Source organism: Orbicella franksi, chromosome 4 (genome assembly GCF_964199315.1).
Source record: "Orbicella franksi chromosome 4, jaOrbFran1.1, whole genome shotgun sequence".
Taxonomy (NCBI): domain Eukaryota; kingdom Metazoa; phylum Cnidaria; class Anthozoa; order Scleractinia; family Merulinidae; genus Orbicella; species Orbicella franksi.
In genome coordinates this window covers 32,022,348-32,040,632 of record NC_138148.1, presented here as the reverse complement: position 1 = coordinate 32,040,632, position 18,285 = coordinate 32,022,348, and the positions used below count along the sequence as shown (strand labels likewise).

General features: G+C 38.6%; 1 protein-coding gene across 1 annotated transcript in view; it reads left to right on the top strand.

Moving 5' to 3' along the window:
• Positions 1-18,285, top strand: part of LOC145484024 (rab3 GTPase-activating protein non-catalytic subunit-like) — a 32,619-nt gene that overhangs the window by 5,779 nt on the left and 8,555 nt on the right. The window contains exons 7-27 of the mRNA XM_081462624.1: positions 669-770; positions 1,190-1,289; positions 2,194-2,295; positions 2,798-2,946; positions 3,996-4,084; positions 5,032-5,130; positions 6,025-6,164; positions 6,837-6,967; positions 7,187-7,245; positions 7,799-7,945; positions 8,814-8,896; positions 9,629-9,714; positions 10,783-10,873; positions 11,335-11,501; positions 13,019-13,310; positions 13,516-13,532; positions 14,486-14,566; positions 15,186-15,291; positions 16,041-16,216; positions 16,549-16,756; positions 17,585-17,776. Of these exons, the coding sequence (XP_081318750.1) occupies positions 669-770; positions 1,190-1,289; positions 2,194-2,295; positions 2,798-2,946; positions 3,996-4,084; positions 5,032-5,130; positions 6,025-6,164; positions 6,837-6,967; positions 7,187-7,245; positions 7,799-7,945; positions 8,814-8,896; positions 9,629-9,714; positions 10,783-10,873; positions 11,335-11,501; positions 13,019-13,310; positions 13,516-13,532; positions 14,486-14,566; positions 15,186-15,291; positions 16,041-16,216; positions 16,549-16,756; positions 17,585-17,776 (2,617 nt within the window). The remainder of the gene's footprint in view (positions 1-668; positions 771-1,189; positions 1,290-2,193; positions 2,296-2,797; positions 2,947-3,995; positions 4,085-5,031; positions 5,131-6,024; positions 6,165-6,836; positions 6,968-7,186; positions 7,246-7,798; positions 7,946-8,813; positions 8,897-9,628; positions 9,715-10,782; positions 10,874-11,334; positions 11,502-13,018; positions 13,311-13,515; positions 13,533-14,485; positions 14,567-15,185; positions 15,292-16,040; positions 16,217-16,548; positions 16,757-17,584; positions 17,777-18,285) is intronic.

Sequence of the window (18,285 nt, the reverse complement as noted above, 5' to 3'; positions counted from 1 at the left end):
AACCTAAAATCTCGCATTTGATTTCTGGAGGAATACATCCACTTTGAGCGAATTTATAGCGTATGCAGATTTGACAGATTTTCGTGAAATTTCGCCAGAACATTCCAGAAATAATGACAAACCAAAGTGTGTCACGAAATTTTGATATTTAACACATTTTCCCCGTGGCGTCCATTTGCGCAACAGGTCTCGCATATTTTTAGCTACTCCAACTTTAGAAGTGGATATCTAGACAACCAATCAGAATATCGAAAAAGCCAGACACACTTTTGTTGATTGATGGCTTGTGAATAAGACTGTGCAGCCATTTTGCTTGTACTGCGGAATCCGATACCCGATAAATTCAATAGAAGAAGCCTCACTCGTTTCACTCCTTACCGCCTCCTGACACTTCCTAAAAGGAAACATTGCTAAAATTGTATTTTTTCATAAAGTACATTTATTAAGCTTTCTTATGATATATAGTTTGTTGGGGTTTTATTGAAACTGGCGCGCGTACAATTTTTTTCCCGAAGGGCACCCGCGAAGGTGGGAAGTATATTGTGTGTTTCCAGCCCAACGTATCCCATCATGTTCTTAATTTTAGGCATGGTTTTGAGCACTTTTTCCCAATTCTCACGTTACCGACCAGTTGACTTTTATTACTAACATGTAAATTTGTTCTTTAGAATGGATCGCTGTTGCTGTCTCAATTTCTTCATGATGACCCAGTTCTTAGACTTAAATGCAGAACATGGCAGCCGTACAAGAACTATGGGACTGCAGAGCAGGTACAAGAGGATTCAAACTTAACTTGCACTAGCAAAGACAGACCTGAAACACTAGGAAACTTACATTCAAGTAAATGTGTTTACAGTGGTTACAAAAACGAGTGTGAATCAGTAGTTTAAACCTGTACTGTGCGTTCACTAATAAATAAAGAAGAAAATCATGTAGGCCTTGTAACAATTCAATCTTTTTTTTTTCCTGTAAATAAAATGGATTGGTCTGACAAGAATTTTGTGGCCTGTTTGAACTTGAATAACTTACAGTTATTGACAAGATGTTTAAGGCTGTACATGATCTTTTTGGTAATATGTAAAAAAAAAAAAATTGGAGCAATTATCTGTCCTATCTGTTGATCATCCAATGAAAAACAATAAGACTGTACGTTCAACTTTGCCTAATAGATATTGCTTGCACCACTCAGGTTGAAGAACTAGCCATCTTGTATCCCAGTGCAATGGTTATTATTGATGGTTTTAGTTTGTACCAGTCACTGAGAGCTTGCAGAAACCAGCTAGCAAGAGGTGAGGTAGATATCAGTAATTATTATGGACTGTCTAGAATTTATTCAACGTGGGCATTTCAGACCTAGAGCCAGCTGAAATTTGTTGCTAGCTCAGTTAAATCGAGCAAGAAGTAGAACACAGTCTTGCTCACTCTAAACCAGAGTCCAGCAGAGTGGAAGTCATTTGCCTGCTGCATGTCCGGGCCCATTTGTGAGGAGAAGCGATATTTGGACTTGTCTTTTTATAAAATGTACATGGGTTATTGACCAAGCACAAGGTCATGATGGCTGGATATTGGCCAAGATCTTTTTTGCATGTTTATCTAGGCCAAGGTCTGTACACAACCATCTTGGCCCAATAATACCAAGATTTATTAAGTGGCATACAGGACGCAATGTTCTTGATGGCTATGACACTGTACTCAAGTGGGTAAGATAGCTCCATCTTGCCCTCTCAGGTAGCCAATCATACCAAATTTTTGTAAAATTTCAGTGGTTATGTGCATCTTGCAGTCTCAAATTTTTTACAAAGCTATGGTGGAGACTTGATTATTTGCAAGGCTAAGAAAGTCATGAACTATTGATTTGGTGGTGTTTTTGTAAAATAATGACGTTTGGGAATGTCACAGTCTTAGAGTTTGAACATCTCTCACGTGCATTTAAAATGCATTCAAGTCTCGGCTTAGCAATATAAAAAGTCAATATGTCTCGGGCTTGTAAAGAAAAACTAACTAGTCTCGCGTTCTCATAAAGCCTCGCATTTGCAATTTACCACCCCTGTCTACTTGCCAGCCAAGGTGATGAGTCACAGAGTGCAAAAGTCAAACTTAACTTGTGACTGGTTTGTAAGGAGAATTTGAATTAAATGGTATATATATCATAATGTAGATCTTGTTTTCTTTCATATGCTTCATCTGTTTCAGCTCAAGCCAGTGGTTTCTCTGAACTCATTGGTCCTCCTCCACTGGCATATAAGAAATGGAAATTTGATGGTCAAAAGCAAATTACAGATATTGCTAGCTGTGGTGAGGTGATGTTGTGAACAATCCTGGTCCTGTAACCTGTAATAATTTATGATTTAGTCAGGGATATTCAGGACTCCAAAAAACTTGAATTCCAGCTTACCGTTAGGGCAAGTATCTCTCAAATATTGCTTGCCCTGGGCAAATCTTACTTTGCTCTTTTAATGATTTTAGCTGGCAGACAACTTGCCTGATCCCTTGCCCATCAGGTAAGTGAGGATGAAAAGGTACTTACCCAGAAGTAGAATCTACCTGTCCCAGATGACGGAACAACATTTTTTTTGAGCTCTGATGTATTTAAGAAATATCCAAGCTGGCTCATTTACAATTCAGCCAGCTCTTGTGATCTGTGCACCTTCAAACTTTCATGAAGTCATTTTTGTCTAGTGAAATTTAAGCCAGTGTTTCATCTTGTTTGTTTTGATAATTGCCCACCCCTTCCCCCTTTTCAAAAACATGATGGCTCATGCTTTACATGATCAATTTGCATATCATTTTGTTTTAGGAGTTGTGCCACCAAACATGTTTGACCAGCTTCATACAGCCTCGTTCATAGGAGGTTTCAATGCAAACATCAGGAGCCACTTGCCTGCTATGTCTCACTACATTAGCACCGGGATGGAGCCATTTGTAGCAGTGTACACTGCAATGGAGGTAACACTGCCTTTTGTTCAGACATGTAGATTTAATTAATTGCTTTCCATAAGTTTAAACAATTTTAATTGCCATACACATGCTTGATGTCAAAGCCTGATTAGAAATTCATATTTTTAAACATACATGTATACATGTAGTTCTTCTTATACTGGCCAGTCACTAAGGACAGAGACAATCCAGTGAATCAGGCAAAATGCAAACCTAAATATACAGTCAAGTAGCTAGCACAAAGTCTGTTAAAAAAATTGTATGTCTTGAGCAGTTTTGGTTTTACTTTTAATTGGATTCAGGAGCATGTGGGGCAAGATTTTTGTACCAATCTCAAAGCACCTTAAAAACCCAAAGCAATTTACATTTGCTTTGGTTTTGCAAAACCAAAGCAAATGCGAGTCAGCTATCACACATAGAAATCAAGAGCAAATAATCTAATTGTTTTAATATAAATCTATGCCTCAACTAGTAAATAATCTATAAAATGCTCTTCTCAGACTCATTAATTATTCATGTGCTGATGACCCAATCAGCTTGCATCAATTGGGTCATAATCCAAAATCCTCAAAACAATAAAAGAGTTTCTGTTTCTCGGTGTTTGGAACCCCTGATGAAAAACGAAGCACGAGTTTTTGACCTATGACAGGGCTCGAAAAAAACTTGAATTCCAGCTTGCCCTTGGGACAAGTAGCTCTAAAATTTTGCTTGTCCAGCAAGTCTTAGTGTGCTCTTTTAATGATTTAGTTGACAGATAACTTGTTTGATCTCTTGCCCATCAGACAAGTGAGAATGAAAATTTACTTGCCCAGTAGGAAAATCTGCTTGCCTGGGACAATGGGATGGCACTTTTTTCAAGCCCTGTATTACTTCCCAGGCACCTCAAAACGCAGAGAAGTGGCCACCATTTTGTTAACAACCACACACTACTATAGGCCACTCACTTTTTACAACAGAACAGAAAGTGAGTACCATAGCCAATGACAGAATGGCATTGGTAATAGAATGCTAGTAGATTTATACTAATTGTTAATATCAGGTTGTGCTGTTTTCATCAGGGTAGTTCACCTCCTTTGATTTCTGATGTTGCCTTAGCAGTAGCAAGCAAATTAACAACAGCAGTGCTCTCTAAGCTCACAGCAGCAAGGTAAGTTAGGTTATACAGCACCTGTCCATGTGAATTGATGAGAGAAGGGATGATGCTGTTGAAAGGATGGTGAATGGTAGTTAGGGAAAATTGTGGGTCTCATAACCTTTTGATCTGATCTCAAAATCTCAGAATCATTTGTCAAAACAAGTCTTGTTTTCCTGGTTTCTTAATGTCTTGGACTGTATAATCAGACATGTACTAAGTCTCAGTCTCATATTTTCAAACAAGAGTCCCCACATCTTAGTGACTCTCAGATTTCACCACTTGTCATCCCTTATTGATTAAGTACCCATGGAGGTACAGTATTTCCTAGGTCCTTGAAGCATCTCTGACAGGTCTTACCTTATCTCCAAAGATCCTGCAAGGTTTTCCACCTGGGTAACTTGTATCTTGGATTTTCTTTCCTTGTAAATTCTAATTCTGTTGGTTATCCTTCAGGTCCACGGTTTTGTCAGTCACAAAGTTAGATCAAATGTCACCCCTGTGCTGATGATGTTATTATTTTATTTGAATGTGCCAGCTTTTATTTTAAGAGATCAGTGCTGAACACAAGAATGCTTTCTGTCAAAATACTTTTCCCTTGTGGTATATGTTTTGGGGAAAATTGTGTCTTTGGGCTGATAAATCAGTAGAGTGCCAAGTTGTTGGTTTATTTATAATATAAGTCCTTTTTTGTTTTTCTTTGTACATGTTGAGCTCTGTATCAGGGGTTTCATTAAGGACTGGGCACTGAGCAAATTGATTGGCTGTGGGGAATATTTATGGCAAGGGGGTTGGTGGGCGGGGGGGGGGAGGGGGGGGGGCAGTCAATAAAATGTGGGGTTTTGTATGTGGCTGGGAGCAGTATTCCCCTAGTCCCACAGCTTCAACTGTACTATACATTAATTTTAGTAAAATCTTCAATTTGAAGTATTTAGTGTTTATGTCTGTTTTTGTTTTGTTAGTGGGTGGCTAGGATGGGGTACTAAGCAAGCCAGTCAATCAACAGAATCAACAAAAGCTACAAAGCCCAAGGTGGAAAATGGAACTTTTTTACCTGCCAGGTTTGACATTTGTACCACTATGCTGGAACTCTTAGTGTATTGTAGTCATGTTAGGTTGCTGTCATCTTGGCTACAAGTAGACATTATCATTGAAACATTTCTCAACACAGCTCCAGTCCCAGTTTAATAAACCCACTCAGTTCCACCAATAACGTTTACTGCATTTACCATTATTATTTATTTAGAAAATAGCCCAACAAAATTATGTGTGCTAGCATGAGCTGTTGATGTGATGATAGCACAAGCAAAGAGAATTTTCATTTTGATTATCAATGTAAACAAGTTGTTTTCTTTCTTTCTTCATGGGATTTTCTGAAAGAAATAGAAAACATGTTCTCCATGTTTCTTTTGAGGTAGAAACACTCATGCAAGTTTGGGAAATTCAAAAAAGCTGTAGAAACACTCGCCTGTCGGCTTGTGTTCCCACAGCATTTCATGTACCTAGAAATACAGTACACATTTTCTATTTCTTAGTTGTATCATACTTTCAAATAGAAGTTGGGTCGTGGTATGATGGCTGAATTGTCCATGTCCAACCACTGTGCGTGAAGGCGTCAAACCCATCTCAATCTTTGATTACTACTGGACATTATTTTTGTCATAATTTTAAGTAGAAGTTGGCCATTATGTATGATGGCTATGTTCGTGTTCAACCACTGTGCTTGAAGTTGTGTCCGTACTTATTATTTTTGAATAATTATCAGTGGCCTGCCATAGTTGAGACACAGAATAATACCAGCTGGACAAGTTTGGCCAAATTTTTTTGTGTGTCTGGATACAGTGTAAAGGTGGGCACAAGATGAGTCATGCAACTGGACTGACTATCTAGTGAAGGGAACCTTTAACAATGTGCCAGAGCACACACCAATTAAATATACACCTTTTGTTTGGTAGATTTGGTTTGCCCGACTCTCATCGGCACGGCACAAGCATCACGATGGCGCCAAATGGCCGCTTGGCTGTGACTACCGATGATTATGGTCGAGTTATGCTACTGGATGCAAAGAAAGCTATAGTGGTTAGATTATGGAAAGGTAGATTCAATTTTATTCTCAGTCTGTAATCAGCATGTGATATTCTTGTCTCAAATTTATCAAAAATTCATCACGTTTAAACAAAGAAAATCATGACCATGGCTGTGTTTGGATATCTGATCTTAATTAGCATAGATTTTAAACAATTTTATTTCTCGGTTTTCTCCTTATTTTTATTTTCTATTGAGAATATATATTAAGCGCTCAAGACATTGTTTGACCACATTTCCAAACACTCCAAAGTTTGTCAAGAATACTCCGTTATACATCATATTTTCTACTCTCATACGGGTGGAAATGTGGTCAAACACAGTCTTTTGTGTATGATATATGCCATACAGTGTAAACATTTTCATTCTATTCAGTTTTTGTCCCTAGCAATAATGCAGCGACAAGTGGACTAACTGTTTTCTCAAGAGGAACCACAATGTTAGAATTACATTTTTCAGTGTTGCTCCATCTTCTGTTAGTTCTGTCTCAAAAACAATCCTCTTTAGTGACCATTGTCTGGCATGTTATAATGGCCACTAATTAGCCAGCCTGGAAAATTAAGCTCTATCCAATTTTTTAATAAAATTGTTAAATATCCTCACCGCTCAGTTGTCTTTTGCAGCCTAAAATAATTATCGACTGATCAGTCAATAAGAAATATTATATTTTATCACATGGCAGGCTACCGTGAAGCAGAGTGTGGCTGGGTAATGGTTGAAGAGGAAGACCACCACGAGGAAGAACTGCCAAAGTCTTCCCTGAGGACGGCTCTGTTCCTTGTCATATATGCTACCAAAAGAGGAATTTTAGAGGTATGGGAAGGGGGGGTGGAGGCACTCAATAAAGTTTTATATCAGGAGGCTCTGCCTCAGTGTCTAAACCCTTGCCCTTTTAAATACCAGGGTTAGCCACTTGTAAATCAAAATACTGTTTACAATTTATTATCATCATCATCATCATCATCATCATCATCATCATCATCATTATCGTCATAAATCATCAACATAATAAATTTTAATATGTTGGCTTAGATCTGGAGAACAGAACAAGGACCACGTGTAGCTGCCTTTAATGTTGGAAAAGACTGCAGGTTAGAGATTGCTGGTACTTGCATAAATAATGTCTCACTTTGTAGGGTTAATGTACAACATGTCCATTTTTTTTTTAAATGAGCAAACCCGTACAAAAGATCCGCATGTGACCTTCCCTGATCAACTTTATCTTCTGTGCTGCTGTTGCAACTCGTTTCAAACAAGCTACAATTGTCAAATTAGAACAAAGACTCTTCCTTGAAGCGTAGCATTCCATCAGAGATAAAAACTCAATTAATTAATTCATTTCATTCCCAAGCATATAAAGGAAACTCCCAAAAAAATTCCTAATTATTACACCATTTATCACGCACTTGTTTTACTCTCATTTGGAATTCCAACCTACTTTCCATAGAACCTTCATTCATATAACATCAGCGACGGCGTTACTTATTTACTCTTTTTTTAGCCGAAGAAGGTTGCAGAAGCAATCAAAACGTCTTGTAATAGTTTTTAACCATGTCTGGCAAAAAACCAAAATGTTATGTATTTAATAAAATTACTGCGTTGTCTTTTTATCAAGATCTCAATGATCTATTGAAAAACTTTCAGGCTCTTGTATGCCGGGCATGGAATTATGGGACTAGGTCATGTGATCAGACAGGGGCAGGCCCCCCCACAGCACACACTGAACTGTACTCTGATCCAGAGTGACGGAACATTGAAGACATTCTCAGTGCCATTTCACTGTGCTCTAAGGTGAGCGTACCTACAGATGTTATAATGCAACTACAGAAAAGAAAATGTGTGTTGCAAAAAGGGTGGCTTTTTGTGTTACCTTTGTATACTGTTATAATTTGTATGTTTAGGGAAGAGGTTTGTTTTTCGGGACAAAGATTTGTTAGGTTTCTTTTTCATCTCAAAAAATGCCTAAAATTGCAGATCATCATTCTCTCCAAACACACATTTCAAATCATTCTCAACTTAATGCTAAGCTTAAACTCACTGGTATTGTTAGATTAGGAGGCCTATAAACTGGAACAGGGGAGCTTATTAATAAGGGGGTTTGTTTATTATAAAAAAAAGCCTTAGTTTAGTATATAAGTTACATTTATCATACCACAAGCACTTAGCCAATTCTGGTGCAGGTGTAATAGAACTTTTCATAAAAGTTCATTTGTACCCTTTTCATCTTTAATAGCATTGCCATCAGGTTAAAACAAAGGAAATCATGTACACGAAGAAGGTTTGGATACCCGGTCTAAATTAGCATAAATTTTGACGATTTTACTTCTCCGTTTACTAGTTAGTATTTGTTTCGATTGAGAAGATATATCGAACACTCGAGGCAGTGTTTCATCGGTTATCCAAACACCTTGAATTTCGTCAAAAATTCTCCGCTGCACGTCGTATTTTCAACTCTCTTCTCGGTGTTTGGATATCCCGATGAAACACTGTCTCTCGTGTTTGATATATTACTTGAGAAACAAGACTAATAGAACTTTGCATGTTTGTTTGTTTGTACCCTCTTCACCTATAACAGGGTATATTCTCAGTCATTGAAAATCAAGAAAAACCGAACGCGGTTTATTGTGAGATTAATTTGTTGTCTTGTTGTTGTTCGCAGTGACAAGCATAGCAAAAGAGTTAGGGATCTACACCTGTTAAAAAAGCTGTCAGTTCTTTTGGACTCAACAAGGTCTGACCAAGGTAAATGAACCAGGAAGTAAGATCTTCACCTTGGGATGACATTCTATCTCTTAGGAAGACGTAGGTTACTATTGTCTTGTTTCTTCCCTTGTATCCTACGAAAGGTGAATTACAATTTTTTTTAAGGCTTTATTGGGTTTCAGTTATCTTATACATAATTACGTAAAAAATAATAATAAACGAAAGAGGAGGTATAATACTCAAAGGGGCAAGCACGAACGAGACCAAAGGACCCAAACAGAAAATTTAGTTAAAAAAGCTAAAAATTACATAATTATATCTACTTATATGAATATCAAAAGGAAAGATTTAGATGGTGTGCGCTATGAACGATGGCATGCGCACGATCTTACAAGTGACCAAGTGCACGGGCGTTCCACGTCAAACGTTGTCCGCAAAAGGCTTGTCGGAGTTTGTTTTAACAGTTTTCAAAAACATCGATACTGTAAAGGCTACTTTTAGGCACAGATTCACAAGTAAAATTCCATAGGTTGACAATCCTATTAAAATAAGAAGCCTGAAATGCGGAAGTTTTGCAAATACTTATGGGTTTTTAAGTTGAAGGAATTACTTAGCCTTATACGGCCATGATTTACAAAATAAACGAAGAATGAAGGATTGATGGACAGAGGTAGAGGGAAGGAGGAATTAACAAATATCTAAGGCACCGAAAGTATGTTGACATTGGTGCACTTACTATCATTTTCAGTCTTCTTTTCTTTTTTCTTGTAGAAAGTGCAGAAAATGATAGCAATAAACTGGAAAAAGCCTTGGTAGACATTCTGAGTGATATACAAACTCCACAACTTCATCAACAGGTGAATATTTTTGATTATCGCCGTGCTTTTCAAAATCACGCAATTTCTGGACCAAAAAAATCAACTAAGAATTGTATTTTTCATCTCCATCAATTATGATTACAACAACAATCAACAAACCTTGAAAAAAGCAAACAGAATGGATCCAAATCTGCCAGTCGTAGCTCACGGACGTGACCTTTCGAACAAGTCGAAGTGAGCTATTTCCTGAGTGGTCCACTGAGACGATTGATGGCAGCGGAAAACAAAGCCGTAGATTGAAGTTTAGAGTTGAAAGTTTGCGTGATTTTGAAAAGCACATTAAAATAGTTTAAAGTCCAGACACCCCACTTCCCTTAAAAAACTGACATTTGCCTGTGGCATATGTTGAGTCACAGGTTCCGTCAAAACTATGCCGGAGGAATTTGAAAATGGAGGTTTCACTCTGACTCTGAGAACGCATCAGATGTTTTCCGTCCACACTACGCCGGAGAAATTTAAACACCCAACAATCACTGGTCTTTTTTGGATTTGTGTTTGAGGAAAACTCGCTCAGAGAAATCATATGATTACCGTAACACTATCTTTTTTGAAAAGCACGATTATCAAAATGTTTTCCGTCCACACGAAAATGAAAAGTTCGCATTTTCATATTTTTCCCGTTTGAAGAGCATTTTCGAAAAGCTCCGTCTTCGTGACGGAATAGTGGGAACGGTAGGCCTAACCGAAAAAATAAAGCTGTATTTTAAAATTTCTCCGGCGTAGTGTGGATGCCGCCATAAATTGAAACATTTTTTTTCTAATAGCGCTATAGCGCGGTGATGATATAGTCCAAAGTGACGAGTACATAATAAGTGAATAGAAATAAATAAAGACTTAATTTAGGCAGGGTTAAACACTTACTAGCCAAAGGTTACTATACTTGTGGCCCTCGGAAAATAAAATTATAAACCTAATGAAAAATGAACAATACTTTGAATGCAAATATACATAATGTATCAATGGTCTACATAAATGTTACCTGGTATACACAATGAAGTCAATGAGTTTAGACACATGTTAACTTATTCTTGTAATTTTTGTGTCAAGGGTCTACAGTGTGTCTTGTCCACTGTGGGAATTCCAGTCTCTGTTTTACTCCAAGCTGTGAGGACCGTCAGTGAAACAGCACAAAAGCAAAGTAAGTAAATTGTTTATTGCATTTTATGTCAGTCATATATTGGTTCCTGCTGCATCACCCAGCTCTCAAATATTTCTAAGGTTAGTAATTTAAGGTAAAGGTAAAATTTTTGTTAGGGCAAGTGGTCCATCCTGCCGAAGCTTGGCATGGTTTGAATCAAATTAAGCATTTGCACTCCCCCCTGAATGGGAGGCTAGTCCATTGCAGGGTTACCCCCAGCATTAATTTTGCCAGTACAGGTATATATACCTAGATGAAGAGAGGTACTGTGATGGTAAAATTTTTTGCCCAAGAACACGTCGCAATGTCCCCGGCCAGGGCTTGACATGTACCCGTCAATCTGGAGTCCACCCCACAAACCGTGAGGTCACCGCGCCTCCAAGATTAAAAATAATGCCTCCTTAATCAAGCTTATGCTCAAAAGTTCATTGGCACTGATGTTTTGTTTGAACCGACACAAGATCACACGTCAGATGACCACGATGAAGTAAGAGAAGACACCAAACTACTGCTGAATTTTTGCGATGTACAGCGGCAACTTATACAAACACACAACTCAATCTTGAAACTGTATAAGGAGGAGCAGGGATCTGGGGAAGAGCCCTGGAAAGGAAAGAGCGAGGAACTGGTAAGGAGTTTGATCAGTTGGGTGAAACAAGTGACAGTTGATTGTGAATTCTTGTCTCACACCCGAGGGCTGAGTTGTTGAAAAGCTGGTTAACGCTAACGCAGGATTAATAGTTAACTCAAGTATTAATTTTTCTTGTATAAAAATGTTTTTCACTGCTTATGTTTTGTATCACTTCACTTAGCTTCTTTGTGCCTCGTGGCACATAAGGCCTCCACAGAATGCCTCCAATTTTCTCTGTTGGCTGCAGCAGCTCTTGCCTCATCCCATGTACGCCATCCTGCGCTGTTCCTCTCTCTCTCAACTGTTCTTCGCCAGGTGGTCTTAGGCCTTCCTCTCTTCCTTTTTCCTTCAGGTGTCCATGATAGGGCTATGTTGGTATGGCTGTTTCTGTTTTGTCGTAGGACATGCCCTATCATCTTCCATCTTCTCCTCTTAACCTCTTCACTAAGGAACTTCGTCTCTGCCTTCTCAAGGAGCTCTCTAGTGGTAACGTGATCTTGCCATTTTATTTTGAGAATCCTCCTGAGGCATTTGTTGTGAAACACATCTATTCGTTGGTCATCTCCCATGTTCATCTTCCATGTCTCACATCCATACAGTAGCACCGGTACAACTAAGGTTTTAAACAGTCTAAGCTTGGTCCTCTTCATGATGTTCCTTGAGTTCCATATTCTTTTGAGTCTGGCAAATGTGCCTCTCGCCTTGGACAGCCTGTTTTTCAGATCTTTCATTCCTCCTCCCTCCTTACAAATGGTAGCCCCCAGATAATTAACTCCTCAATTTCGCCGATATCTTGCCCATCTACTGCAACCTTCTCCTGACTCTTCCCGTTGATCCTCATCACCTTTGTCTTTCCTTTGTTGATTTTCAGCCCGACCCGTCTTGCTTCCTCATTCATTTTAGTAGTCTTGTTCTGTATATGCTGTTTAGTAGAAGGCAAAAGCGCCACATCATCTGCAAAATCTAGATCATCGAGTTTAGATGTAAAGTTCCACCTGATTCCGTTTTCTCCTTTTCCTACAGTCCTTCTCATAATCCAATCCATAGCTATCAAGAATAGAAATCCAGACATATTACATCCTTGCTTGACGCCTGTTTTGATGTTGAACCACTCACATGCTTCTGCCTGATCTTCTACAGCACAATTGAAGTCTTCATAGAACACTTTTACCATCCTTACTATCTTGTTCGGGATTCCATATTTCTGCATAATTAACCATAGACTTTCACGGTGGATGGTGGATGTTTTGTATAGTTTGAAATTATTCAAACTCAGAACTGAAGGGCAAACAAAATAAAGTGACAAACGTAGCGAAAAGTTAAAATCAATCACAGGGAACGAACGTCACATGCAAAACGGAAAGAATAACATGCGATGTGATGTGTTCTCATTAGTAATAATTCTTTGCCAAACGGTTCACAAAATTTTCAGTGACCTTAAAAAGATTGTTTACTAAAACCTCAATAATAATACAATAACCAGCTGATTTGATGTGCTACCTGGTAATTTACAGTCTTTAGCCAGCCTTCTTGGTCTTACAAAATCTGAAGCTGCCGAGCTGCTGTCTGCTCTACAAGGGAGCCAGTCCAATCAACAGACAGCAGTGTCCAAGAAACCCACTCGATCAGTTCCTCAGATGAGTGTCACATCCTTCCTCGGATGTTTTGAGTACACTTCAAATAGCCACCAGGGAAAAGAATCAAAGGATTTAACGCAAGAAAACACAGCTGGGCCGTCACCAGTGACTCTGTCAAAGGCTGTTGCTATGAGGAAAGGCTTGTCCAACGAAATGACAATTCAACTTTGTGAGTTGTTCTACTTGCAAATTACTGGTCATGTTAGATAGGTAGACAGACAGACATACAGACAGACAGACTTAAACCACGGTAAAATTCGTCAGCTTTTGTTTAACAAATTCTACTTTTGTAACAAATTCTACTTTTGTTTGTTTTCTTCTCTTCGCTAGTGATTCTAAACTCATCATGTCTTTTTTTCTTTCTGTCCTTTTAGCAAGCTTTCTTTTCAAGGTAGGTTGGAATTTTATTGTTATTATAATTATTATTGTTGGTAAGTAATTTATTTAATATTGTATTTATATTTATTGAAAAAATTGATTAGTATAGGTAATCGTACGCGAATTTAATTAACGATTTACACTACGAGTGATATTTAAAAATTCTCTCAAAGTTGCCTAAGCCTTTAGACAGGTGCAATTTGACAGAATTTTTTTCAAATACCACGAGTAGTGTAAATCGGTAATCAAGCAATTACTTTGGTTTTGGTTTTGGTTTAATCAAGGTTTAAGATTGGCTGAGTAGTGTAAATGGCAAGTAATTGGTTTGGTTTTGGTTTTACTACACTCAGTTGAAGACCGCTCGATACGATTAGTCATTTATTATATGACTGAGAAAATTACGAACGCGTGCGCGTTAATTTACACTGCAATGCCAGTTAAACATTAACGGTAAATTTGCCTGCTCTCAGCCAATCACAGTGAAGTAATTTTCTCACTCCTATAATAAAACGTAATCAAGAATTTAATTAATCTATTGCATGGTGTTAACTGTTTTAACTATGACATGGTTTTTATCTGTTGTTCTTCTAAAACAGGCTCCTTCAAGCAGCATCAGATGGCTGCACAAATTAGTGTTTCATGTAATATATCAAACAGGAGAGACTGTTTCATCGGGATATCCAAACTCCGAGAAGAGAGTTGAAACTACGACACGCAGCGGAGTATTTTTGACGAAATTCGAGGTGTTTGGATAGCCAGTACAACGCTGTCTCGAGTGTTTGATATATCGTCTCAATCGGAACAAAAACTAAGGAGTAAACGGAGAAGTAAAATCGTCAAAATCTGTGCTAATTAAGACCGGGCACCCAAACCCCCTTCACGGTTGTGATTTTCTTTGTTTTAACTTGGTGAATTATTAATTAGTTTGAGAAGTTGTAATACATACTTTGTGTATTTGTTCTTTAGAATTGCCTCTTAGGGGAATGTTCTTCTGGAAGCTTAGCTCTTCCTTTTGATTCATCTGGAATTAGACCTCAACATTTAATGGTAAGGTCGTATGTCCCTTGAAAAATTACTGCATGAGAAGATTTAATTGAAATTGATAGGACTTTAAGAAGAAATCCGATAGAAGATCGAGCAATTTCAACTTTTAGTGGACAAGAACTTTGAAACAGAATAATTTTAAGTATATTACAGTCCTTTTTGCATTTTCTAAAAGCTAAAGATATAAACATTTGTCTAAAATAACACCCAAGACGTCGAGGAAATAATTTTCAAAGTTCAGAGAAATTGCGCAAGGAAAAATTTCATCATCAGCTTCATCTCACCAGTACTGTCAAGTGTTTCACATGAACTTCAACATATGTTTTCGGCATTTGGTGTTGTTAGAAATGATTTCTTTTGAGAAGGTATTTAAAACAGTCACTCGCATAGAAGTCTGCTATACAATGTGAATAATGTTGGTACTAAGTTTTTGTCCGCTTGTTACTCAAACTTCTGGTGGATTCCCTCTCAAAACATCCATTTCGTAGTCAGGGCCCCAAACTAAGACTAGCTAAACTGTTGCGTTACCGGGGGACCTATCTCGATTCTTGAAAATTGCCTGCATTCAAAGCGATTCTGGATTCTGGATGCTCACACAATTTCTTTAATTTTATTTTCACAGACCCTTCTTGTTTCTGGTTGGCTATTAGATCCGGACCTGTGTTACGATAAAGTAGATTCCATGTTTCATCTTCACTCTCTCATATCAAGAATAAGTTCACTTCCAGGTAGGCAAAAAAGTCTTGAATTTTGGATCCGAAAATGTGTTCGAACCCTGTGTAATTCCTCAGATGCAACATCCCTTCCTAGAGGAATAATTGCTGCATCACAAACCTGTAGCGCGTTTACTTCGGAGGCTTGCGATGCAATTGCACTGAGTTCACCGTCGAGGTTAACAGATAAGAGATGGCTTCAAATGACTCTTTACTCCTTTACAAACTACTGAATGGCTAACCCTACAAGATTACATTACTTGAACAAAATTCGGACGTTTTATTTCGGGCGTTAATTTTCGGACACTTTTTATCCCATTTCGGACAAATTTCGGACACTGAAACATAGCTGAAACATTTAAGTACATTTACGGCTACAAAACACGAATTAGACTGAAACAACATCTGTGAAAATGCTAGTTTCACGGCACCCTCAAGGTTTTACGAATACACCGACGAGAAAACAACGCAAATTCTATCAAGCCGTTACGTATGTCAAGTAGTGTCTCAACTAGAGTTCGCTCCATAAAGCCCGGCGTAAAGGAAACTAAGAGCTTTGGAGTTACTTCCAAGTTTTGTACCGTGCTGTAAAAATTTCGGACGGTTATATTTTCGGACCCTTTTTTGTCCGAAATTTTTTGTAAGTAATGTACGCGCCTTATGTACACATGTAAAATAGATCTGTGCATTCTTGCACCTACCCTTACTTCTTCTTACTTAGTTATCTTCTCAACATTTGCAAGCCTGCGGTAATTTTGTTGCAGGAGGATTACCAAGCGAGAGTTCCTCTGCCGAGTCAACTGACAATGTTATTTCACCGTGGTGGGAGAATGTACGTCACACTCTGGCCCAGTCCACAGCAACAAGCCGGGCGCTATCGCTTGCTTCAGTTTGTAGAGCTGTTGCCATGGAAATCAGCACAGCGTCCAAGAAAGTACAGGTATGGTGGGGTACACTGATACTAAGGCGCTTTTCAGGATTCTTTTAATATTCGGTGGATTGGATATCCTCGAAGAAGCCTTTACAACAGTAGCATGATATGTCAAATTGGTAGAATTCAACTAGTATAGTGTACTAAAGCAAATGCTGCAATCTGATTGGCTGGCGACGTTGTTTCGTTAGTTACGGAAGAGGATTTAGAAACATTACTTGAGAACACAATTTGTCGTCTGAGAAGATTAAACCTTGAAATTATGACAGCTTTGGAACCTAAGACTAATCAATAACTGCGGTGCAGCTCATTGAAAGCTCACAGACTTGTTTATATCGCAGGATGAAGACGAGGAAGCTGAGAGGGAGGAGTTGGCCGCGGGAGACTGGATATCAGTATCAGTGGAGATAGAGCGCTGGAACCTGCTGGTGTGTCAGCTGAGTGACTTGCAGGCTCTTACAGGCTTTATCAGTCGATTGACAGCTGCCAATCATACTACTAACAACCAAGCCGCAGATACTAGGGACACACCTGAGCTGTCAGTTATTGGTAAGCGTTGTATCCTTAAGGTGCTGAATTTAAACCCTCTCATCCATACACAAATTCGCTTTGAAAGTGAAGGATTGTCCCTTACGTTGCAAAGTAATCCCAGTAGCAATTTTGTAAAGATGTCGTTCCGAGACTTAGCACTCCGTCACAGGAAGGTAAATTTACCTTATCAAATTGAAGTTGATAACTAGCTGTGTGTTTCACTTGCGCGCCAATGCAGCCCAACAGTTTCTGTAGTAACTAATACCTTGTACTTGAAACTTATTAAGCGTGGAATGCAATGGCCTTTCTTGAATCAGTGCATGCGTTTCCATACGAAATGGTAGTGAAACAGTAGTTAACAGAACAATTTAATAAGTATGGCTGTTTTCGGTTTCGTTTTTTTTAACTCAAATGTTTAAGGGCGAGATGTAAGGGCAACGTTTTCTTTCAACCTGTCGCGCAACATTTTCTCAAGTTGAAAAGCGTTGTTGTGCGTATTTTCACCGGTGTTTTAAGTTGCAAGGAGGAGTAGAAATTCTCCAACCTCTATCAGAAACCAGCGATAAGTGCTGTCCTGATCGGCCACTAGGCTTGAAGACACACTTTGCTTGAATGCATACAGTAAAACCTGCAGCCGGGTCCTCATAAATAAGGTGTATATGATTACCTTGGAATTCCAGCCTCTCTGTTTTAGCCAGGCCCAGTTGTTCAAATCGTGGATAAGTGTTAACAAAACAAACTACACTATCCACTGGATAGTGATTTTTCCGGTGGATTGTATTATCCACCTTTCGAGCAATTGGGCTAGGTGGTGATCAAATGGTACTTGTTTCGTCCCCCATTTAGGGTTCTTGAGTACCGGTTATGGGGGAGGTTCTAAAGTGTTGTCCAAGTACATAATACAATGCGATACACCAGCGAGTCATTTGGGAATTCCTCGCGCTCCCAGGAAGATAGAGCTTGAGATTCAGAGTGAGGCTGGGGACGAGGATCAACCGGAAGTCGAACCTGAACCTGAGAATAACTCGGAGCTGGAAGGTTTGTTTTCTTGTAAACATGCGTTTGTGTTTCGAAGAGAAGTGCTTGATTATATGCGTTTTATTATATAAAGTTTGTTGAAGAATGTGTCTAGATTTGAATTTAGATGTCAAAGTAAAAAGGTTGGTTGTTGTTTTTGTATATTAATTGCGGTTTTATACAAGGATTTGCAGCCCTGAGAAAAGACGTAATTTTACACGTAAAATTACGATAAGTTTTGGCCGTGATGATATCGATGACGTAATGTTTGATGTCATTTTTGACCCTTTAACTCTACGTAAAGTTGTTGGTGTATGATCGAAACATCTTCGGAACTTCCTCGAAAGTCTTCGGCAATCTTCAGTTAACTTCGAACATTATCGGAAAATGTTCGGAAGCGTTCGTGTGGTCTTCGGACACCCTTGTATTATTCTGTATATAAGCAGGAAAACGTGGTATTAGATGTAAAAATCTTGCCATCGCGTAAGAATCTATCAGTTGCAAAACTGAATTTTTTTAATTTCTATACA